At 40.6% G+C, this 21981-nt stretch overlaps 1 protein-coding gene across 3 annotated transcripts in view; it reads left to right on the top strand.

The window, feature by feature from the left end:
* The window catches only part of PLEKHM3 (pleckstrin homology domain containing M3), a 250326-nt gene that overhangs the window by 141683 nt on the left and 86662 nt on the right, over positions 1-21981 (top strand). For all 3 annotated transcript variants that reach the window (XM_089671288.1, XM_089671285.1, XM_089671298.1), the window contains exon 6: positions 5015-5078. In XM_089671288.1, coding sequence (XP_089527414.1) covers positions 5015-5078 — 64 coding nt within the window. The remainder of the gene's footprint in view (positions 1-5014; positions 5079-21981) is intronic.

The raw sequence follows: 21981 nt of genomic DNA, 5'->3' as shown, positions 1-21981 counted from the left end.
AATTTTAGAAAATATTGTAGTATTTTGTAGAAAATTGCATGCAGACAAACAGACAGAACAAGAAAGTGATAAGAATAAATAAAGGTTTATTAAAAGGTAAATATCAAAACAATTCCAAGAATTAAACAGATACCTGATTTTCTGGTCCAATCACAGAGCCACTTTTTCACAAACGCCCCTAGAGGAGAGTTGAACATATGGGCACCTGTTAAGGTAAATGAAAGGAGTGCACTCTATTGCTGGCATATCATAAGGAAAATAACGGTTATCAATTATATTGGCCCAGGGTGTATGGAAACATGAGAGTTGCCTCTCTTGGATAAAACACTCAGTTTAGAAAACCAACATAGACTTATATACACATTGAGCCTGGGTTCACATTTATGCAGTGGGGTATATCGCATGTGATTTGCACAGGAACCCACACCAAAAAGGTGCAGGACCTTTTTTGGGTCCGCAGTAAAATCGGATCGCATGGGTATTCACACCTATGCGATCTAATTCTGCTCATCGCACCGCGTTTTGCAGACCCCTTTCGGAGGTCACATACACACCCACAGCGGTTCGCATGAACGGGGTGCGATTCTGCTGCGGTGCGGAATTCGCACAGAAAACGCTGCAAATTCAGCACTGCATCAGTGTGAATCAGAGCTGAATCTAATTTTATGATATAATTACTGTTTATCTGTAATGTATAGTAATACATGTTTTTATTGAATAAAGAGTTGTTGTTCTTAACTGCTAATTGTTAAGTGTAGTAACCTATACCAACTGATTTCATACGAACCAATATTTCAAATGAAATCAGAAGTGATTGAATGTACCCTACATTCACTATATCTGGTCTCCCACAGTACACAGAACATGGAAGTGCAATAATTGTAGTAAATGTAAACTGCTACATAGCTTTTCTCATCAGCAGTTAGAGCAGTCTTGTGACTTTTATCAGTGTCCAGCAGAGCACTAGTTACAGCTTGTAGGAGTAGTTTTCTTTCTGCTCTAGGAGGATACAAACCTCCTGACCTCTGGCTGGACAGTGCTGATTGGCCCTGTGTTGATCACATGCACTCTCCCAAGATAATAAAAAACTTTCTAGCAATACACACTAAACTGAGCATGTGCAGAATGGCTATGGGTTCAGTCTGTCTTATTAGGAGATAAGATGTGGACATTTGAACAAGAGGAGGGGCAGAGAGGACAGGATCAAACAGCATTTTTACACAATGCAGAGGATTGGCCCACTCCTCCACACAGATCTCCTCTAGATCTGTCAGGTTTCGGGGCTGTCTCTAAGCAACACGGAGTTTAAGCTCCCTCCAAAGATGTTCTATTGGATTTAGGTCTGGAGACTGGCTAGGCCACTCCAGAACCTTGATATGCTTCTTACAGAGCCACTCCTTGGTTATCCTGGCTGTGTGCTTTGGGTCGTTGTCATGTTGGAAGACCCAGCCACGACCCATCTTCAATGCTCTGACTGAGGAAAGGAGGTTGTTGCTCAAAATCTCACAATAAATGGCCCTATTCATCCTCTCCTTAATACAGTGCAGTCGTCCTGTCCCCTTCGCAGAAAAGCACCCCCAAAGCATGATTTTACCACCCCCATGCTTCACAGTAGGGATGGTGTTCTTGAGATGCAACTCATCCTTCTTTTTCCTCCAAACACGACGAGTGAAGTTTAGACCAAAAAGTTAAACTTTGGTCTCATCTGACCACATGACTTTCTCCCATGCCTCCTCTAGATCATCCAGATGGTCATTGGCAAACTTCAGTCGGGCCTGGACATGTGATGACTTGAGCAGGGGAAACTTCCGTGCAATGCATGATTTGAAACCATGACTGCGTAATGTTCTACCGACAGTGACCTTTGAAACTGTGGTCCAAGCTCTCTTCAGGTCATTGACCAGCTCCTCCCTTGTAGTTCTGGGCTGATTCCTCACCTTTCTTATCATCAGTGATACCCCACGAGGTGAGATCTTGCACAGAGCCCCAGTCCGAGAGAGACTGACAGTCGTCTTTAGCCTCTTCCATTTTCTAACAATTGCTCCAACAGTTGATCTATTTTCACCAAGCTGCTTGGCAATTGCCCTGTAGCCCTTTCCAGCCTTGTGGAGGTCCACAATTTTGTCTCTGGTATCTTTTGACAGCTCTTTGGTCATGCCCATGGTAGTAGTTGGCGTCTGACTGACTGTGGGGTGGACAGGTGTCTTTAAAGAGCTCAGACAGGTGCTACTAAGCTAGATTAATGAGTGGAGTAGAGGTGGACTTTTTAAAGGCACAGTAACAAGTCTTTGATAGCCAGAAATCTTGCTGTTTGTTAGGTGTTCAAATACTTATGTTCAGCAGTGCAAGACAAATAAATTCTTTAAAAATCATACAATGTGATTTCCTGAATTTTTAAAAAAAAATCTGTCTCTCAGAGTGGGAATGCACCTACAATGTGTATTTCAGACCCCTCCATGATTTCTAAGTGGGAGAACTTGCAAAATCGCAGGGTGTTCAAATACTTCTGTTCCTCACTGTACTTCAAACTTTCGTTTGCTATTAACATTTGATTTTGGAGTAAATAGTGGTTCAGTGAGTGGTGGCAATATTGTGAGAGCATATTTACTATGGCATTGTTCTCCAGAACTCCATCGATCTGGTCAACATATATCAGCAAAAAATAAAACAGTGCTATCTGGGCACACATTATGGGAACTTGGGCACTTATTAATCATATAAAATGCTGTCAGTTCTTTCATAAATGACACCCTGTAGCAAGTGATCACAGCCCCATCCTCAAATTCTTTCCTAATCCTGGTTTTTCCTAAGGTGAATTGTCCTCCTGTAGAGTGGAATTAGTTGGCAGGTACCTAAGTGATTATGAGGTACTACGATCTGTCGATCTCCCCTTAACCAGAATATTTTCGTAGTCATTGTTGCAGAAAATGTTCAAAGTCATTGCTACCAGCCCTGTCTTCATGTTAAATATTTTTTCTGTGGTAGCTTGACAAACAATTCAGTGGCAGTTGACATGCCTCCTTATTATAGTCTTCTGAGAGTCAGAAAAATGTATCCAAATTTGTATTTTTGGAACAAACTTCAGTTTGTCTTTTATAGATAACAATCATTGACTTCTGAAGTCCATTTAATTTTTTTTTAAGTGCATTTTTAATCTATTTCTGAAACTGTCTGCTCCAATATATCTCCTAAATGTGTCATCTGTATTTTGTAAGTTTTTTCCTTTGCCCAGTATCTTTTGATTCAGTCGATGCTTTATAAAGAATAATAAAGGTAGCAGGACAGATATAGTTAATGGCCTTTTAGAAGTTATTTCCTTGTTGTTAAGTCTTCTAAGAGCACTTCTAGTGTTACACTTTCCTATATTTCTTGAATAATCAATTGTAAAGAATTTTTCATAATACTTTGGAATTAATAACTGAATTTCTGATGTTTTCTGGATGTGTACTATTGGGGAGCCATATTTGTCATTTCCAAGTGACATCAGAAATAATCAGGTATGTCTGCAGCATGTCATAGTCTGTAAATGATTATGTAAGGTTACATTGCTATTGGAAAACACAGCACAGTCTAACCCTAGGTTCACACCTAAGCATTTTTTGCAGTGTTTTGCAGAAACACAATACAGTCCATTTAACATGATTTCCTATGGGACATGTTCACACCTGTGCGTTTTCACCCGGTGCATTTTTTGGAAAGGGTCAGGAACATTTTTGAAAGCAAAAAGTTGCGTTTTTGGTTCTATAGACTTCTATGGAAATGCTGCAGAAAAGCATGTATTGCGTTTTTGATGCTTTTTATGCATTTTGCATTTTAAATCTGCCTAGCAACAAGAAAAATTTTTAAAAATTAAAAAGAAAATACAAAATTCATCAAAAACACAACGCAAAAAGCAATGCAGAAACAGCTCAAACACAGCCTGAACCTAGCCTTACTCTACTTCTTATTTTATCTCATAATAATTTTCTGCTAAAAATCTAATAAAAAATATAATTTGAATAAAAGAAATGAACAAAATAATTCCATTTTTTTTGCACTTAACCATTGCAAGTCTTATGCTGTGTTGTTTTGTTTTATCTCACAAAAAGCTTGGTTCACTGAATTGGATGATCAGTTTTAACACTGCTGCACATTGAATCTCGTGATCATTTTTTGCTAATGTTATTTTTTCCCCAACTCAAAAGGCCCAATCACCAATTTTCCTTAACTGACACCTATTAAAACCCATTGTTATTGACAGCCAGAAGCTCTGTTTTTTTTAAATACCATCGTACAGCAAAGTAGTAAATTCTGGAATTCAGTTTATGATTGATTTCAACCAGTCATGCATGCGTCTTTGTTTTTTTTTGTTTTTTTCTTGTAAAGTATTTAGTATTTTGTACAGTTCCAAATTAAGCTGTTTTTTAATTTAAATATACTGTATAAGGCTAGGTTCACATATATGCGGCTGTGGGACCCGCACAAAAATACCTGCAGCTGCACCACCCGCACAGAGCAATACGGGACCCTCGGGCGGGTGCCAAAAATACTAATGGCACGCCACCCACACTGGGAATCGCAACTGAACTGGGAACCTCGGTTTCCAAAAGTGCAGGGATGTCTTCCCTGCGTGTCCTTGGGCATGGAAGTCCATTCAAATGAATGGGCTCTCGTTCCCATGCAAAACGCAGCCCACACGGCGACAGATATGTGAACCAGGGGTAAAGAAAGAAACAATAGACTCTGTTTTGCATAAAAAGTACTGTAAATAAAGATTTAGCAAGACAGCAGGTATTTTCCAGTGGATCATATGATGAAAACAAATGGACTAACTGAGCAATGATGAAAATTGATGAATGCTAAATATCCATCCTGGTGAAGCAGGTTACAGGTAAGGTTTAGGCAGACTGTAGCAGGGTAGATTTTCAAAGATTTTGTTATCTCAACTTAGGGGGTCACCAATTCAGTGCACTAACTTGATATTTTCTACTTCTTCTGTCTATTGAAAATATTCTTTTACTTTTTGTCGTTTCAGAATTTTTCCTCGGGAATATCTTTTCCAACAGATTCACCTATACTCTTTAGCAGACCTACAACAGGTATTAATCAATTGAAATGCAAAGTGTAATTTTTCCCCTGCAGCCATCACTCATATTGTTTGTAGAATTGTAAAGATCCTCTTTGCATTATACCAACTGACCACTATATTTCTTTGAGTTGCATGATATGAGCTGTACCTAAAGATTGCACAGTACCATGATACAGTACTATGTTACTGGTGCCACTTTGTATTACTGGAGCACAAGGGAAAAAACTCCTTATGGAATTTTTCCAACAAACATTATAAATAACATTGTAATAGACCAGCAGAAGTGAGGTCTGAGATCAAAGCAGAACATTTTGAAGCAGATTATGACATCCAACACAGGCAAAAATACACCTAAGGTCTCTTGTACATAGACATAATAACTTACTGATGTTTATGCTCAGGATCATATTGACAGAAAGATCTTGAGTAAAATGTTCTGTAAATGTGCGTATGTGTAACATTTTTTTCATCCTTTAATAGTTGCCAGTGTTGCCATATGCACGCATAGGTGCGTAAATTACTGCACGCAAACATACATTTTTCTATTGTTATTTTACATCTCTGTACTCATCATTGTATTACTAATCTTTATGCAACTGTGTGCATTGTTCTGTGTTCAAATCCATAAAAAAAAGTGGCATTTTCTTACTCCCATGTGCAAGAGGCCTAAAAAAAAAGAATATATGCTACAATCGGCTTGCTATTGAAGAACATCTTTTTTGTGTGTAGTTTAAATTTAGGATTGGGACAACTTTAGTTTGCTTTTCCAATCAGACAAACCCTTTCCCAGCTCTGCAGTGCTGTATCCACATCAGGGAACCATATCAATCCACTGTATTGCTTTTCAGATTTGAATTCAGAAAAGTGGGAGTTCTTAATAGTTTAGGAAATGTGAGAGATTTGTGTTCAATACTAAGTTTATATTGCAGAAGAAACAAATGAGGGGAATGCCAACTTGGCTCCTAGAGTAAGTAGTGCATAATGCTACATTTATTGCAGGTAATAGATGTGTTTAAGGGAATCCTAATCATTTTTGGCTGTATAGATGTTGTCAAAGATGCCTATTGCTCTACAAAGTTAAAAAAAAGACACTTTGGGGTTGATTTACTAAAACGAGAATGCAAAATCTGGTGCAGCTGTGCATGTTAGCCAGTCAGCTTCTAACTTCAGCTTTTTCATTTAAGCTTTGAAAAAAAACCTGAAAGCTGATTGGTTTCTATGCACAGCTACCCCAGATTTTGCACTCTCCGGTTTTAGCAATAGATACAATTTTTTTCATAGCTGGTTTCAGATATGGATCAGGATATTATTCTTGACATCATGGCAGGGAACATTATTCTTGAAGGTTGACATGGTTTAACTCTGTAGACTAGCTTTGATATTGTAAGTGAAGTGTATTTCATACCAGATATTTCCAAACAAGGTATACATTACATACCATTTTACACCATTTTTTAAGATACTTTATGTAGTACAAAGGGGACTGTATGCTGTAAGCACCACAAGCTTCTCTGCTTTGAATGTGAAGCTTCCTATATAAAATATTTTATCCTAAAGTAGTTCACTATACCTAACAAATAAAAGCATATTTTCTAAATGATGATTTTGTCCTCCACATTGTCTGTAGCCTGCCTACCACTGTTTTAGCTTAACAGTTGATACTCTATAGACTTTTTTACATAACTGTATGTACTGTTCTTCTGTAATATTTGTATAAATGTATACTTTTTATAGATGTTGATTTCCCAGTAAATTATTCAGAGATAAGTAAATAGTAGAACAAATTTAGTTGAAGTTCAATTCATATAAGTCCTTCAGTATAAACACTAATGAAACTCTGCTTTATTTTGGGGCATTGTTACGGTAGTATGGGGTAGTATAGATTGTATTTTCTTGCAAGTAAAGGTTCACGGGCATTCATGCATAATATTGGTAAATGGTTTGCTAGTTTAAAACATTTTTATAAGAGGATACTTTTTGGTTCCTCTTAGCCCGTCTCACCATAGCATGCCTGATGATGTTCTATTGTGTTGGTCCATAAACCCAACTTCATAAAAGTCATGGTTTCCATACACTTAACTGATAATGGCCAATTAACCAGATATATATATGCAGTTTGGAATAAATGGCTGTACAATATTAAGCTGCACCAGAACTATGAATCAGCTATGTGGAGTTGGTCAGGTTGGCATAAAGGAATAATTTGTAGGGCACCGCTCTCTATCCTACAATAAAGAATAAACTTATTATTATTTTGGATCTGTGATGGAAGTGGCTATACTGTGGTTCCAACTTAAAGGCCTAAATGGGTCATTGGTTAGACTGAGATAATCAACAAGTTGAAAGGCAGTGCTGTTAGTTAAAGCAATAAAAAAAATGCATAAAGACAAATTTATAAACTAGCAAACTTAATAAAATGTGAAATAAAAAAATATAGCTTCCTTTTAACCTCTTCCCGTCCACCCACTGTACATAGAGAGCGGACGGGAAGCAGCGCCAATGCGGGCTAACGTACCTGTATGTCAACCCGTGTTGATGGCTTCTGTGCAGCTCACAGAGCGTGCACCCCAGAGCCTGGTGTGTCGCCCAGATGCAGCAGATCACATTATCGCTGTGTTCAGGCGATCACGTGGTGTTTTACCATGTGACTGCTGTGACCACAGCACTCACATAGTAAACAATGAAACTGAAAGTAAAGATCACTTCTCTCTGCTCTTAGTGTGAGATGAGAGAGAAGTTGTCAGGCTGTTTGTACACTCACACACTGCAGTGCCAGCCGCCCCAGTTTAGTGCACCTGTGTCCCTGATCACTGCCTCAGTATTTACATAATAAATAATGCAGGGAGGCCCTGTCACCTGTCCCAGTGTGCACAAAACACCCCCATAAACCATACCAATGTCCTGATCACCGCCATACCCCAAACCAACTCCCTGATCACTGCCATACACCATACCAGTGCCATGATCACCTCCATACACCATACCAGCACTCTGATCACCCTCCATACACCATACTAGTGCCCTGATCACCACCATACCAGCATCCTGATCACCGTCATACCCCATACCAGCATCCTGATCACCGCCTTACCCCATACCAGCATCTTTATCACCGCCATGCCCCATAACAGCATCCTGATCACCCCATCACCCCATATGTCATACCAGCGCCCTTATCACCACCATACCCCATACCAGTGTCCTGATCACCGCCTTACCCCATACCATCACCCTGATCACCGCCATACCCCATACCATCACCCTGATTACCACCATACCATATACCAGCGTTCTCATCACTGCCATACCCCATACCAGCATTCTCATCACTGCCATACCCCATACCAGCGTTCTCATCACTGCCATACCCCATACCAGTGTTTTGATCACCGCCATACCCTATACTAGCATCCTGATCACAGCCATACCCCATACCAGCATCCTGATCACCCCCATACCTCATAATAGCGTTCTGGCTACTGCCATATCAGCGTCCTGATCACTGCCTTACTTCATGCCAATGTCCTGATCACCGCCATACCCCATACCATCACCCTGATTACCACCATACCATATACTAGCGTTCTCATCACTGCCATACCCCATACCAGCATTCTCATCACTGCCATACCCCATACCAGCGTTCTCATCACTGCCATACCCCATACCAGTGTTTTGATCACCGCCATACCCTATACTAGCATCCTGATCACAGCCATACCCCATACCAGCATCCTGATCACCCCCATACCTCATAATAGCGTTCTGGCTACTGCCATATCAGCGTCCTGATCACTGCCTTACTTCATGCCAATGTCCTGATCACCACCATACCCCATACCAGCATCCTGATCACTGCCATATGCCATACCAGCATCCAGCATTTTAGGATCTCAACTGATCAGTTTTCAAATATATATCCCAATTTTCAAATATATATCCCATAGCAGACTATAGCTTTCACACAGACTAAATAATAGAAACTGTTTTGGGTTATTTTTACCCCAAAAATGTAGAAGAATACATTTTGGCCTAAATTTGTGAATAAAAATTATCTATTTACAAAAACTAAGAAAAAAATTTATTTTTCAAACTTTTCTGTATTTTCTCATTTATATGGCAAAAAATAAAAACCCAGTGGTGATCAAATACCACCATAAGAAAGCTCTATTTGTCTCATAAAAAGGATAAAAATGTCATATGGGTACAGTGTTGCATGACTGAGTAATTGTCACTCAAAGTGTGATAGTGTTGAAAGCTGAAAATTGGCCTGGACTGGAAGGGGGTGAAAGTATCTGGACTTGAAGTGATTAAGATGCATTAGATAGCTAATGTATGGTGTGATATTCTGGGGGATTACGCTCACACTGTGCCATGTAAAATCAAGGACCGTCTTCATTTTTTTCATATAACAATAACAAAAAGACAGCTTTCTGGCAGCAAAAAGAAATAAAACTGTCCTAACAGCAGGGTAATAGTCCTTCAGCCTCTACGGGGGGCTCAAACACAAGTCTGGAGCAGACAAAAAAAACAGTCCTTAATTCAAAATAATCTTCGGGGTTTACCGTCGTCCACAGAATAGGTCCCTCCACAGACCTGTCACTCCAGAGTTGTGTTCTTGCCTTTCTCCGAGGGTCAAACACAGTGCATAGCAACTCCAGCAAAATGGCTCAGCAATTTAGGAGCAGACACAGTTTTTCAGCCATGTCTGCCCACCCACAGCTCCCAGAGCCCCCCTGCTAGGTGAGGGCTAAAGCCTTAACACATCTGTCCTCCCACATGAGGCCATTAACACTTCGGCTACCGAGGGTGAGAGGCTGGAGACTCACCCCACCCATTAACTCTTAAAGTCTCCAGCGATAATTCCCCGCGATAATTTCCTGCTCAGGAAAGCCACTGGGTGTTCCTCGCCATTGACCTCTTGAGACAGAACAACTCCTAGTCCAAGGTTGTCAAACTGGCGGCCCTCCAGCTGTTGTGAAACTAAAAGTCCCATCATGCCTCTGCCTTTGAGAGTCATGCTTGTAACTGTTAATCTTGCAATGCCTCATGGGACTTGTAGTTTGGCAACACCTGGAGGGCCACCAGTTTGACACCCATGCCCTAGTCCCTCACTGGAGGCATCTGTTTGCACAATAAACTCTTTTGAGAAATCAGGGGCAATCAGCAAAAGATATTGGCATAGCACAGCTGCTGAAAGGCTTTTTCTTCCCTGTCTTTCCACTGAACTATAACTGACTTTTTCCCTTTTGTCAGGTTAGTCAATGGGCAGCTGTCATGGCAAAATTGGGCACAAAGCGCCGGTAGTACCTTACCATGCCCAGGAACGCACACACCTGCTTCTTGGTGGCTGGGCGAGGCCAAGCATGGACAGTCTCCACTTTGTTCACTTGAGGCTTCACCAACCCTCTACCTACAACGTACCCCAAGTACTTCACTTCTTCCATTGCTATGGCACACTTTTCTGGGTTGATGGTAAACCCTCCTTTCCTCAGGGAATCCACCACAGCCTGGTCTTTGGGAAGATGGATCTCCCAGTCTGTGCTAAAGATGACAATGTCATCAAGATAGACTGAGGTGTACTCCCAGTGCGGACGAAGAGTGGTGTCCATAGCCCTCTGGAAAGTGACTGGGGCAGAGTGCAGCCTAAATGGCATTCTGTTGTACTGGAACTAGTCCTCAGGTGTGGAGAACGCTGTTTTCTCTCTGGCCTCCTTAGTCAAAGGTATCTGCCAGTACCCTTTGGTAAGATCTAGGGTGGTGATATACCAGGCTGGTCCCAATCTCTCTATCAGCTCATTCACCCGTGGCATGGGGTAGGCATTAAACTTCGACACCTCATTGAGCTTCTGGGAATGTCATTACAGAATCGCAGAGTACCGTTGGGCTTCGGTACCAACACAATTGGACTTGACCATTCGCTCTGCGATTCTTCAATGATGTCAAGTTCCAACATCCTTTTTATCTCCTCTGAGACTGCCTTTCTGTGGGCCTCGGGAATTCCCTAGGGTTTTACTCATACCTTCACATTTGGATCTGTGATGATGTCATGCTCTATCACATTGGTGAGACTGGGTAAATTGGTAAACATATCCTTGTTATGTTGGAGGAACTCTTTAGCCTCTTGTAATTGAGATTTGGACAGGAATGCTGACACTGGTACATGGTTTACCCTGACTGAAGCTACTGTTGTCACCCCAGCTACAGCGGGCACCTGCTCCCGATCTTTCCAGGGTTTCAACAGATTCAAATGTTAAATTTGGTATGGCTTCCTCTTTCCCGGCTGATGTACCTGGTGGTTTACATCTCTGGTTTTCTCTACCACCTCAAAGGGCCCCTGCCACTTGGAACTTGCTCCCCACAGTGGGTATAAGTACGGCCACATGGTCCCCGACCTGGAACTGCCTTATCTTAGCTGACTGATTGTACAATCTCCTCTGGGCTTCTAGGGTCTTTTGTAAATGTTCCTGAACTAGGGGCATGACTTGGGCCATCTGCTCCCTCATCTGCGAAATATGCTCCACGACTGTTTTGTGGGGTGAGGATACACTTTCCCAGGTCTCTTTTACCAAGTCAAGCAACCCCCGGGGTCTCCGCCCGTAGACCAACTCAAATGGATAGAATCCAGTGGACTCTTGAGGTACCTCCTGTATGGCAAACATTAATGCTGGCAGTAGGCAGTCCCAGTCTTTCCCATCCTCTTGGACCACCTGTCTGAGCATGGTTTTCAGGGTTTTGTTGAATCGCTCAACCAGGCCGTCTGTCTGAGGGTGATAGACAGAGGTCCGCAGTTGTTTAATTTGAAACAGCTTACACAAATTTGCCATCACCCTGGACATATACGGTGTTCCTTGGTTGGTTAGAATTTCTCTCGGGAACCCTGTTAGTGAAAACATGGTAAAGAACTCCCGGGCAATAGCCTTAAAGGTATCCTCAAAGGGATTGCCTCCAGGTACCTCATAGGATAATCCAAAACCATAAGGATGTGCTGGTGACCCCGGGCTCCTAGGGTACCCCACTTATTACTGGCATCTGCTCTCTCACATTGACCAGGGTGGGGTCCCTCATCTGGGCGGTGCCAAATGCTCCCCTAGAAACCTGCAGGTCAGGTAGAGTAGGGTCAGGAGAAGGCTCCCTCTCGTCCTCATCCAGCATAATCTATAGAGGGTTGGTTTCTTCTGAACCCTCTCCCACCATGACCCATGCAGGTGTGGCTTCTCCACCCTCAGAGATACTCTCAGCTGTTTGGCACCCCCAAGCTCATTTTCACAACGCAGATCATGACTGTTCTCAGTGTTGTCCACAGCTTTGGCTTGCTGCAACACTCAGTCTTGCCCCACTGAGGGGGTTTCTACACCATCGGTTAGTCCTGGCAGTCCCTGACTTACATAGTCCCACAGTTCAACAAAGAGGGGGTAGTCCCACCCCACAGTGATATCGTGGATCAAGTCTGGGATCACTCCAATGTCCTGGGACACCATGCCACATGCGCTGGTTAGGGCTACAGGCACCATGGCATATTCTCTAGTGTCTCCATGAACACCACCTTGAAGGTCCTATGTACTGGGTCAACTCCCCCCACTACCCTGGGATGAACCAGGGTCAATATACTACCTGAGTCCAGTAGTGCATGGGAAGGCCGTTGGTTTACCCAGACATCACACTCAAAGCGTTCGTCTGTCAGGTCTGGGTGGGTGACACAGACACTGTGGGAGAAAAAGGACATCCTCCGAACAGTCCCGCAGTCCATGGGCTCCTGCCACAAGGGACACTGGTCCTGGATATGGCCCAGCTTATGACATCACCAGCACAGCACCTGTTCACTCCTGGGTGCCGGAGCTGAGCTCTGGGATGCAGGGGCAGTAGCAGCTTGACTGTCCTGCGTGCTGATTTCTGGGGTTTTTCCCATCACTCTTTCCCTGATGCATGACCATGTGTGTCCTACGTTTTAGCATGTGGGCTAGTGTCTGCTTTGTACCAGCATTAAGGAGCGGTGCCTTGCATTTTTACAATGCAAGTCAATGTTTACCTCTTTTTCTTTTTTTAAACTTATTGTAAGCGTACAAAGTGTACACTCCATTCAGGTCTACACAGTATCGTGGTGCCCTGCGATATGCGTTATACAGTGCCATCCAGTGCATTTCTGCATCTTTCTTGTACCACCCATCACACCAGCATTGTGTTGTGATCAGGGCACATGGGAAACAATTGTTTTAAATGTGACCTGCATTGATCTAGTGCAGAAAAACAGAGGTCATCACGAAGTGTTTGAATTAGCCCATCATTTGGCAAAGAAGCAGCTTTTTCCAGTATAATTACTGACCGCAAGTTTTTCTTCCCATTCATAATTGGAAATACATGATGTCATATAATCTTATTCTCATGTCATCACAGTATGTTAAGAAAGGTTAGGACTAACGAAACAAGAAACTGTTCTTTGTAAGAAAAAAAAAAAAAGTGAGTATTCTTATAATTGCATTGTACAAAATGAACACAATTGTTTGAGATACATGCTGATCAGAACTTTTTATTTTTAATATTGCAGGGAAGTGAATGGACCTCTTCAGGTTTTTTTTTTTTTTTTCTTCCCTTTCTTTGTTCGGAATTCACTATCATTCCTTGGTGGAAATTAAAATTAATTATCCAATCTGCTCCAGTGAATGGTTTAAATTGGATTTAGTTTCCAGGAGCAGCAGCCTCCACATTATTGTTCATTTGTGCCTCTGAGCGTGGCATGAGGTTTTTATGCCCTTGCCAAGTCAAATAAACAGAAGCCACTCTTCTTCTTTTTTTGGGTTGTGCTTGCTTATAGATGTTTTTTCTTCTTGAAATATCTATTGCATCAAGCTAAGCTATATTATAATTTCTTTTGTTACATCAACACTGAAAGATGTTATATCAATTTGAAGTAATAATCTTTATTTATTACCACAAGAGTCAAAGTATTACCTTTCATTTTTTAGTGCTTCATTTTAAGATTTTTTTTTTTTTGGTATATGTAAAATACAACTTAATCTCGTAGGAAAGAAAACTGACTATATACTTTTTTGAAAGCCACCAGTTTATTTTACAGCATCCATAACCATAGTTGGGATTATCCTATTATTCCCAAATTTGAGTTGGTTGTATACCATCTTTATGACTTTTTGGCATATTAAGAGTACATCCATTTAAAAAATTATTTTACAGTTATTAGAATTTCAACGCTTGAGGATTGCAGGAGCTGCACACAGATGAATACACACAAATTAACTTTCTTAGGAAAATTTGTACAAAAATTCTGAGCACATTCGAATGTCGTTCAAAAGATTTCATTTGCTTTTAACATTTGATTTTGGAATGAATAGACTTTACTGAATGAAAACCACATACGCTGTTAGAAATTCGTTTGTTCAAGAAAACATTTCCATCCTGTTCCTTCGTATTTTCACTGCAGTTGAAAACGAATGTCAATTTGGCCCACTAATGATTATAGGAATGTTCTTTACTTAAAAATTTTATATCAAATTTATACCCAATTATACCCATGGGAACCTTAAGAGCTGCAAACCTTACAGTAGTACTCACATCTGTTCCTGTCCTCTTTGGACTTATGCTTTCTCTGCTATTGCAGAGGTGTTCCCTGGAACTCAAGTACAGAGATCACTCTACAGGAGTCTCGGAGATGTAAAAAACTGTCAGGTAATATCTACGAAAAATGAAAAAGTGGTTTTGAATGAACTTACAATTTAATTATTGTAAGTACAGTTCCATTTGATCCCCCCTACGAGAACTATGACAACCATATGTTTTAATTCTCCTACTGACTTTCTCACTTGAACATCCATAGTGTCTGACGTGGCTCCCCATATCATACACATGCTTCATCTGGCAAATCTAACATCAGCCTAGGTGTCTGTGGTGTGTTTCACCACTCTTTAGTTTATTTATTATTGCATGCATCTTTTTGATGGTATCTATACTGACATCTAGTGGTTGTTCTGTGCATCTACAACTTGTTTATCTTTGTATTTGGTATCTCCCTCTGCCCCTCTCCCCAATGTTTAGTGCTAGTTAGTATTGACCTAGCTAGACCTTCCCTGTTTCTTTCAAGTTCCCCCATCTACATTGGCCATTACAGCGACAAGTTAAAGAGAGTCATTTTCTTACACTCGACTGGAAAATCATCCTCAGTACTGCATTCATCTGAAGAAAAAATTGTATTGGATTCAACTTTTGTTTATTATTAAAATGTTAAGCTGCCTGTGAATAGTACCAAGCCAGCAAGTGGTCATGCTGTCCACACAGACTGGGTCTAAGGGAGTATGACATTGCATATATCGACATTTGAAACGGAACAGTCTGCTTTTTTTTCATTTTCAGTATATTTTTAAAAGAAGATTGCAAAGTTACATTGTAATACAAGCAAGTGTTAACCATACAAGTCCAAACAGTTCATCACCAGTATAGAAGAGATACAGCTCCTGAAGTCACATTGCAATCATTTACACTGCCAGGTCAACACCTATTCAGAGAGCCTTGATTGCTGTAGCTCCAGGAAAATGCAGTCTCGTTTAGAGAAAATACTCTATCAGGAGGAAGGAGGTCTGTGGGTCACTTAATGAACTACAATTACAGGCCACTGGGCTGAGGCTCATAGGTTGGTGATTTATTTAAAGTGATGGCTGAGAGTAAAAGAGTTTAGAAGAAAAGGTAGAGTCTGCAAAAAAAAAAGATGGGCAATAGGATGGGTCAGAAAAGAGTTTCAGGGAAAGGGGTAGAACAGGAGGTTGGGGAAAACAGTCTGCATTTTTCTGAATGGCTGCTGAAATCCACAGAAGTGAACACTTAGATTTATATAAATCACCACGTTTCCGCTAGTTATTGCTGACTGTGACTACAGCAAATATTATCCCATATGCTATTGGACTCCTTTTTCCACTGTCACTACTTTTCTTTTCACTTTTTTTAATCCTTGTTTTACAGGTTGTCCAGGGTAGCCTGACAACAGAGTTAGGAAAGTATATTCTGCAATGGAGCAGAGAATGGCAGCTCTGTTTTTTTTTTTTTTCATTTATGACAAACATTGTTCTCCACCTATGTGTTGCTGGGAAGGAATCATTACAGTGCGAGAGCTGCTCTCCTAAATGTAATCTGCTGGGCTGGGCTGTCAGTGTAATAGCTGAAAGAAAAAGAGCTCCATACCACAGTGAATCCAAGAATATGATAATCATTCATCAAATAATCAAATACAACAGCAAACATGTTAATCTGATGAACAATTAAATCCATTCACACTTGTGTGTTGTGACAGCATGTACTAAAATGCATGCAATTGTGTATATTAGCAAAGCACATGACCAGGGAAGTGCTATGTGCAATGCAGTGCTTTGCAATTCATTGTGGATGGCACCCCGACACATTGTACAGTTGGCTCACTCCTCCACTATCTTTACTTTTGGATAGCAGCAGTGTCAACCTGTGGGGAGGTTAATGTTAGATGGACTTTACAGAAGTGACTAACAAAAGCCTAATTCCAGCTAGCTCTTTTTAAGAATTTACAGAATCCCTTTTTTCCTTTTGGAATAAGTTTTTTTACTTAATGAATAAAAGCTAACAATTGTAAGAACCCTTGTTAGTGTTAAATGGTTTGTCTCAGCCCTCTAGCTGTAGCTTTTGCTGGACAACTTAACCTGTTAAAGGAAGTTGAATAATAACAGACCTACTGGCAGGATTAACATGTAATAAAACTGCTACGGGGGGGGGACCAAGAATGCTGTGTTAATGCTATTTACAGACTGCACCATATATGTCATCTATTACTTTGCCTATAGTTTCACTTTAAATGTTGTTTGCTGTGTTTCCCTGTAACTGTATCCATGTAATTTGGTGTCTTTTGAAGAAAAGGCCTCCTCCTATGAAAATGCCCTAAACTGAATTGGAATTGGCCTAAAACTGCAACTGTAAGACTTAAAATCAATGTGTTTGCAGGCCCTGGCATCCCAGGCCCAGTACATGGAACCTAGGCTAAAGTTCTGGCATATGATAGTTGAATGAAAAGGGCATGGCAGAAGTGCAACAAATGTCCTAGTAAAGTTCTCCTTAAAACCTAGGACTAGGTTGGATATGGGTTCAACCTGAACCTAGAATCCAATAGAACTCTATGGAGACACTGGTATATAAAGGCTAGCAAAGTTGTCTGCAGGCTACACTAGGTAAATGAACACCAGTAACATTGTTAGAAGCATTAGTATCAAGGCCATTTGCTATCTGGGGCAAATGTTGACATTTTTCAAGCTTTACATTACATTTCATTACATGTTACAATCAACATTTTTTGCTAGAAAATTACTTGGAACCCTCTAACTTATTTTTTCTGAAAGCAGAGGCACCAGAGACCAAAATGGTGACCGTTGCAATTTTTATGTTGTACGATATTTGTGCAGCCATTTATCAGGAAAATATACACTTGAATGAATTTTAGTGCACACAAGCACAATATAATACCCATTTTTTGATAAGGTATTAAAGATGATATTGCATTGTGCAAATAGATACCAAACCAAACTGTAAAATTTTAAATTGAACATGCAATATTGACAAACTATGGTACCTGAATTGTCCAAAGGTGGCGCTTTAAAAGCCTTTACAGGTTATCTGTGTAGAGTTAAATGTGAGATCTGGTGCTAGACTTATTGCTTTTACTTTGACGTTCAAGGCAACATCTCACAAGTATGGTGCAATTTCCATTTACATATGTATTACTATACAAAAAGTGCAGCGCTTATATAAATATAGTGACAATAAAAGTCCAAAATGAGAATAAAAAGTCCAAAATATGGAATGAAATCAGAAGAAAGTGGTTCCCAAAAGGCTGTGATGAAACAGAAGAATTTCCAATGATAGCTGATGTGTCACCAACCACTCGCATGCAAGACTTACCAGAACAACATGACCCCCTGTAAAGAGTGGTCAATCGCACATCTGTTTTAAAATAACCAAAAAGGTGTAGCAGGCACGATCCTCCTCTGAAACCCACAAGAGAGACAAGTGAAGGGGTCTCTTAAAGCAACCTCCGTATGGAGTACCTGTAGCTGCTCCAGATAGGACTCATGATAGTAAACATGCAAAGGGAATAAATGCTCCACATAGCATGAATCCTTACTAAAATCCTATAATCTTAGATACAAAGTGCACTCGCGTGGTAGTAGATAAAAACCAGCATGTACAAGCAGGAAGATCACTTCTTTCCAATTTCAAAAATGGCTGCCGGCCATTCACGCATGTGTGGTGGTGTGTGTACGTGGCTCCACCCTACGCGTTTCATCATATATGACGTCATCAGGGGCACGCACATACGCCCCACCATGCACCTTACATAGGACACAGAGCCCCAGAGGATTCCTTGCATTGGCTACAAATCGCAGGAGGAGATGACAATACACCTGCTGACTGATCGATCAGTTAATTAACATAATAATGAAGACTCGATCCAATGCCATCTAGTGTTGAAAACATAGCTCTGAAACCAAAAGACGAAATCCTTTGCTCTTCTGGTTTCATTCATCAGAGGACATAGGGATCCTAGACTCTGCGATGGAACGGGAGAGCCCAGGAATGGCATTGGGAAGGGGGGGGGTTAGTCTCCGCAGCACAGTGAAATAAAGTTTACAAGAAAGCAAAAAAAAAAAAACAATACCCATATCATACCTGTCCAGTGAAGACTGATATTGACCTTTACAGTCACTTTTGCAGCAGTTGTTTTCTTATTCTGGGTCACAATCCAGCACAATGTTCTTTTCTCTCTTTGAGTCAGTTGACCATGTCGACCACGCTTATGCTTATCAAACGTTTTCCCGGAAACTGTATATGCCATCATAACCTTTGATACTGTACCTTGCAATACGGCAAATAAACTGGAAACTTTAGTCACAGAGGCACCAGCTAAGCGGGTACCAACAATTTGCCCCATTTGAAACTCTGTAAGCTCTGACATGACTCCGTATTACTAGCAGCGCACAGAGTGAATGACGAAAGTGAGGCTTCCCACCTGATAGCTAGGTGTCTCATCACACAACGGAAACAAAATAATGTTACATCACTTCCACTTTCAACACAAAAATGTCACTTTCACACCTGCAAATCTTGTAGTGTTTTCATTTTTAGGTCCAACCCCTGTGTATGCTGTATATGTAAGCTGGAAGGCAAGTGGTTAAAGGCCATTTCCACTTTTGCAGTCAAATTTGAGAAACTCCCACTATGTATTTGTAATGTGTGCACATTCACACAGCATACCCAAACAAAATAAAAAAAAAATACTTCTTCTCTAGTTGTTTCTTTGGAGCAGGAAAGCTTAGATCACTTGTCAGTCATACTTTAATTCAGGGCTCTATTATAGAGTTTTTGCCTCACAGCCTATTTTGGGGACAAACGTTTACTAGACAGGAAGTGCAGGGACATCTACAACAGAAAACCAGACTAATAGCACGCTAACAGATGTTCTAGCAGTCCCCTACTTAAAGTGTTATTAAACCCACATAATAAAAAGCTATCAAATGCTGTGTTACATGCTGTTTATACTCACTCATTCTCTATGGGATTTGTTTCCTGTATTATGCAAAAAATCTGGTTGATCCTGCTGTTCTCTATCTCCTCCTTCTGTCGATGTCCCCATTGCAGTTGCGGATTTTGCAGAGCAGTGTTGGCAGCTACTGCACATGCTCAGTTTTCAGTGAGTTTCTATGTTGAGCATTTCCTCCCTATCACTGAACAACCCATGTGAATCACACATGTAGGCATTTATACCGTAGTAAATGACAGGCCATTCCCTCCCTCCTTCTCCATGCCCACTAACCAGTTAAGTACAGTGGGGGTGGTATATTACATCTTGATTGATCGAGGTTTCAAATTCCTGTTGTTCTAAGATGCAGGCTGGAGGGGCATGACACAGCAGCTTGTGACTGGCAGAAATCCACCCAAATCAACCCTTACCATGTTATTGCCAAAAAATAATAAAGTTTTCACTTTAAAATCATCATACTAATATATATTTGAACCGTTTATTGATATTATTTACTTTTACTCTGTATCCCAATGGCTGTTTTTTTTGTTTTTGTTTTTTTGAACATGTGACCAGCAGCAGAGGACTAGAAGCTCATCCTTCCACTGTTTCCCTGCAGACTGGCTGGGAAAGAGCCGACAGCTGTATATTGATTAGAAAAAAAGTACTTAAATTTTTTTTTTAATTAAAATAATTACAGTGCCATCATCCACATACAGAAAGAGATGGGATAATGAAAATTAAATAGTGTGTATTTAGTATTACTTTAACCACTTAAAGCACTGCCAAAGCAGGTCAATGTTTCTAAATGTCACCTGCATTCACTGCCTGTGTGCGCTCCCTGGGACACAGCGGAACACAGATCGCTGTACAGGACCATCATTGATCACATGAGCAGTAGTAAACAAGATGTCACTTCCTGACATCATTGCTTACTACTTGTGAAATCTGTGAATGATCACAGAGGTCACAAGGTACAAGGCTATTCACAACAGCCTTCTACCATGTGACAAGCTGTGACCAATCACAGCTCGCACAGTATTTCTCAATGGCTGCAAGAATGCAGCTAGAGAGAAATAGAAATTATTGCTTTTACAGCCTTTATGGGTGTAAAAACAATCAGTGTAAAAAAAGAAAAAAATATCTTCATCACCCCTCACAAGTAGTACAGTGTCACTACAGTGACACTGTACTGCTAGGGTGACAGTATTTAAAAAAAAAACATAAATAATAATATAAAAAAAGTAATAAAAATGTAAAAGAAATTTAAAAAAATGTATGGTTATAAACTAATTTTGTTTTTTTTTAGTAAGAAGATAGCTGAATACATTTTGGTCAAGATTTATGAATAAAGATTATTTACTTGCAAAATTTTATAAGAAAAACACTTCTTTTTTCAAAATTTTTTCACTTTTGCATTTATATAGCAAAAAAATTAAAATCCCATTGGTGAATAAATACCAACAAAATAAAGTTTTATCTGTCTCAAAAAAGGCTAAAAAATTCATATGGGTACAGTGTTGCATGACCGCCAATTGTCATTCAAAGTGTGATAGCACTGAAAGCTGAAAATTGGCCTGGACAGGAAGGGGGTAAAAGTGTCCGGACTTGAAGTGGTTAATTTAAAAAAATTACTTTTGTCTGTGTTGCTATTATAGAATTTCCTTCACGTCTTGTCTGGTGAAAAGTTTGCTCCTGGTACAGGAAGTGAACCTTGGACAGCAGTAAAACCTAACAAGAGTTCTAATCTTTCCGTACGCTATTTAATATGTAGAGGACAAGCCTAGCCTGTTTCATCATTGCATAGTAGAGCAAGGTAACTGCAGTAGGTGTGGGTTGTGAACAGGCCTGCCTTGCATTGAAATGTTGGCAGTCACAGAGCATCAGTGGTCAAATTGCGTTAACAATCTGCAAATTCCTTCTTTAAAAAGGCCAACGTGTTCACCAAGCTACCGTGAGATAAACAATAAAAGTGCTTTGAACCGTTAGCATTGTTCAGCAGAGGCTTTATACAACAGAACTGCAGATGTGAACACTCTGTTTAGCACAATTGCCCTTTAACCAGGGAAGCTGTTTATCAACAGGTGATGCTGATTCGTTGTCCTTGTACGTTGCTTGCTGATTGGAAGCTCTCAGCAGGACATAAGTTTCCCAGTGAGGCGGTTTGGCCCATGAAAAACTGAAACCGCAGTGCTGTGCTTACACACACGCTGCATCAGTGACTTGACCCAGGTTCAGATAGGAGGCCAAGCCAAACATGCTTTGGCAGTCTACCCTACCAGCCCCCATTCCCACCTCCCATTCCTTTTTCCCCATTGTTCCTAGCCCAGTGCAGGCATGATAACTAATTAGACGTTTTCAGATTTAAGAAGGA

This window comes from Staurois parvus, unplaced genomic scaffold (assembly GCF_062004578.1).
Source record: "Staurois parvus isolate SC_StPar_1 unplaced genomic scaffold, SC_StPar_1.0 ptg000011l, whole genome shotgun sequence".
Taxonomy (NCBI): domain Eukaryota; kingdom Metazoa; phylum Chordata; class Amphibia; order Anura; family Ranidae; genus Staurois; species Staurois parvus.
This window is presented reverse-complemented; position numbering and strand designations above follow the sequence as displayed.